This window comes from Anthonomus grandis, unplaced genomic scaffold (genome assembly GCF_022605725.1).
Source record: "Anthonomus grandis grandis unplaced genomic scaffold, icAntGran1.3 ctg00000470.1, whole genome shotgun sequence".
NCBI lineage: Eukaryota > Metazoa > Arthropoda > Insecta > Coleoptera > Curculionidae > Anthonomus > Anthonomus grandis.
Window position 1 is genome coordinate 83051 of NW_026088510.1, and position 3949 is coordinate 86999.

The following is a 3949-nucleotide window of genomic DNA, read 5'->3' on the forward strand; positions in this document are numbered from 1 at the left end:
GTCTCAGATAAAACAATAACATCGAAATTGCTTTCCAGTCATTCGAGAAAAAGAACAAGGTTATCGAAATTTTTATTTAAGCTCCTAATACTAACATGCAATAAATTAAAATTTTGGACTGATTCTTTTAAACAGACTATGTTATCCAGTCTATCACATACTTTAATACTACCTTTATTGCTATTATAATCATCTAATAGTGAGTTAAGGTTCATAATATAAAAGAAGTAATATTACTTTCTATACTACCATCTCATATATTTAACATATCTAACCAACCCAAGCATCTTGCCTTATCTTTTTAACATCCTCCATGCACTTAATCCTTACAACCGGATCGTTTTCCCTCTTCCTCGCAAATATTTTTCCCTTCTTCACCCATATAAATTGGTAGCCATATTCAGTAAGAGATCTAGCTGCTAAACATAGTTCTCTTGTTTCCTTGGGTAAATCATCATTTAGGTAAATAAGTTGCGATCCTGTCATATGACATTTGTTGCTAACTATTTTCCCAATTTGCTTTCTTTTTTGCATGACTTGGCCCTTTTCCTCAGCTGATCTAAATGTAGCCAATATTGGAGTATTTTCTTTATTCGGAGCCAGGATTTTAAATTTTACATCCTTCAATTTTAGTTCCGGATTAATATATTTTAGTAAATTTTCTTCCTTCGTTTCAATTTCCCTTGGGCTTCTTTTTATTTCATCCAGACTACTCTTTATTCCCATATATTACAAAATAAATAAACAAAGAGAAAGTGTAACTAATAAAAGCTATAATATGTACTAGAATGACACTAAATAAAAAATTGACAAAAAGATGAAATAATAACAATAATAAACATATACCTAGCTCGAAGGCGAAACCCTGGTTCTCCTTCTACTCTATATGTCTTATATACATGAAAACATTGGTGTTTTAAATAATTTTGGTACTGACTATTAATGAGAAAGCCACATTTAAAATAGGTACAACATGGGGTCTCACCCAAACTTGACATTCTAAAGAGAATGGTACAAAATTAAAACTAGTAAAAAAATTATTAGTTTCAAAACAAAGGACTTACCTAGAAACTACAGAATCCCCCGCAAAAAAATGTTTTGGTAAAAACTTATAACATAAAAAAATAAATAGCACAACGGACGCAAAAAACGGAATGAAATTCAAATTAACCAAATCCTTCACGTAGGTACGTGAAACCTTTCGGGTCTCTCATTGGCTGATAACAATCACGTGGTCTCAACGGATCCGTAATTACGTACCAATGTGGATTCAGGCTTATGGAGAGCGCTTGTGTCACAAGAATGTCTATCCGTTTACTAAGTAGCAGGCACTTCTTTATAAATTTGTTTTCGTGATTATTATTATTGAATATTGAATGTTAAATGTTATGGTTTTTTTCTGTTACTTTTTCTCAAATAAGTTTGGCCTTTTGAGTTGATTCTAAGAGTATAAAAATGCATTGTGGCTCTTAATCCTCGACCCTATGAATAAAATATCATGAAAGAAGATCCAGAAACAATGTCATCTCCAGGATATATGGATTTTGAAAGAGCCAGATTTCCCTTTTGTATAGTTTGGACTCCCCTTCCTGTATTAACTTGGCTTTTTCCAATTATCGGCCATATGGGAATTTGCATGTCTTCAGGAGTCATACGCGATTTTGCTGGACCATACTTTGTATCTGAAGATAACATGGCATTCGGTCAACCAACTAAATATTGGCAGCTTGACCCTGCTTTGGCTAGAGGAGGTATCACAGGTATAACATAAATAATGAAAACAAAAAATACATATATGGAAGCTACTATGCCTATTATAAAACTTTTTAGTTGAGCAAGAATTGTCACTGATGCATAGAATAATTTTATCTTTTATTTGTTTTCATGGTTTATATGAAATAAGGAAATTGCCCATGAAAAGCCTTGGTTTTTGTAATAATGAAGATGAATATGGTCAATGCAGGGCCTGAATTTTGTATGTTAGGTGTTGCGTCAGAGTTTGCTAAATAAGCATCCTATAATTGACTTATATCATAACTTGTTCTATGAAAATGTCCATAAAACACTGAACCATAACATAAAACACTCCACAGAACGACAATAAATCATCCCAATAGCCTTATGAAGGAAAACATTAGCCTGAGTTCTGCCTTAGTGTATGGATATCAATCCCTCACCATAGTTATGTTATACTTTTAAAACATTTGGTAAATTTTTCGAAAATATCTATATGCACAGCATAATATACTGTGATGGCTGAGCTACTTAATTCCTTATTTTGAGATTGGATGCATGGTAACCATGTTGATTTGCAAAGCATCATTGCTGTTCCACATTCTAGAATTCCTGTACTTATAAAGTATTTTTCAATCCTCTTATCTTTTACCCTGCTTTTTTTCACATTTTTTATTGGTAATAGAACCAAGCAACCAGCCAAGCATTTATTTTTTATATTAAAATTGATTTTAAACCTAGTAATTCAAAATGTATCTGGGAAATTGTGCTGGATCAAATCTGTGATGTGATGGACAGCTTTTCTTTCTTTTTTCTTGTATTTTATTTTACTGCCCAGTAGTATAATAGAAGTAAAATAGCAAAACAAAAGTAAAATTAAAATATTTAATTATAGTTTAAATGAAGTCAATTGGAACACCACCAATATATTTGGCAGGTGTCTGGTTTGCTATCAAAAATAAAAGCATGTTGACAACTGGTGTATTTACAAAACAGTCACCAGCCAAGTTAACTGGTGCTGTTCCAATTGACTTATTTAAACTTTCATCTAATTACCTACATAACTTCATTCTGTATCAAAAGAAATGTAACTTATCTAAATCAAATTATAAGATTATAATCTTTTGCTTTAAGTTTTAGCTCAGTTGTACATCAAATGACCAACAATATATAGGGTGTCCCAATAGACCAGGTGCTCAGGGATTAAAAAAATATATTTAAAAAAATCTATCTTGAGTACTTTTAAAATTATAGGCATTCATAGAAAACCCAAAAAAATTGACATCCCTGTTGCTTTTTATTACTATGGTTACAAATTTTTGGATTTCTTAAGAATTTTTTTTTATGTAACCCTGAATAACACTTTGATAAATTACAAAACTAAATTCAAACACAACTGTTCACATTTTTAAGAAATTATCAGATTTTTCTTAACTTGTGTTTTTTGACCATCATTTCCCAACTTTAACTAACTGGAAAAGAAAATTACTTCACTGTTTGGCAAGTGATTTCAAAAGTTAGCATATCTAATCTAAATTTCAAAAAGGTAAGATACTTGCTAGATTATTGGTTCAATATGTGTGTATATTTTCTTAGTGCATAGTTAAATGTACACTGCTACTCTAAGCTAAGTTTATAATTGTACAGTACAATAAAACTTCACTTAAGTTGCAACTAATGCTCAAATTGTCTGCCTCCATTCCTGATACGGCGTTTTAAATTGGATTAGTGTACACTTTTTCTTAATTTTAATTCCTAACTTTTTATGAATTATTGTTCCCCGTAAAGTAGGTAAATTTAAATAATTTATTTAAAAGATAATGATTCTTGAAAAGAATTCTACGGTCCGATGAATCGCCTTTTAAGAAGGATGGATACATAAATCTCCACAACATACATGAGTGGTATGTGAAAAATCCACATTTACACTGAGAGGACCGGTCAAAATACTAGTTTAGAGTAAACCTGTGGACAGGAATACTTAATGGTAAGCTTATTGGACCATTCAAGTTGTCGGAAAATTTGAACGCTGAAGTTCGCCTAAATTTCTTGGAAAATCATTTACCAGAATTTTGACCGGTTGTTACTTAAAGATCATAGAATTATTAAATTGATTTAAGATGTAATTGACAAAGTAAAAAAAAGGAAAGCAGAAATGGGTTTTCATAGAAATTAAGAGACAATTATTGTTGTAAAACCTCGGTTTTGAAAGAAA

General features: G+C 31.1%; 1 protein-coding gene across 1 annotated transcript; it reads right to left on the reverse strand.

Moving 5' to 3' along the window:
- Positions 1 to 270: 270 nt before the first annotated feature.
- On the reverse strand, positions 271 to 726 carry LOC126749653 (uncharacterized). The gene has a single exon (XM_050459348.1). The coding sequence runs from the start codon at positions 724 to 726 to the stop codon at positions 271 to 273; it is 456 nt and encodes a 151-aa protein (XP_050315305.1).
- Positions 727 to 3949: the final 3223 nt, after the last annotated feature.

Coding starts and splice junctions, on each gene's coding strand:
- LOC126749653 (XM_050459348.1), bottom strand. CDS start 726: ATGGGAATAAAGAGTAGTCTGGATGAAATAAAAAGAAGCCCAAGGGAA.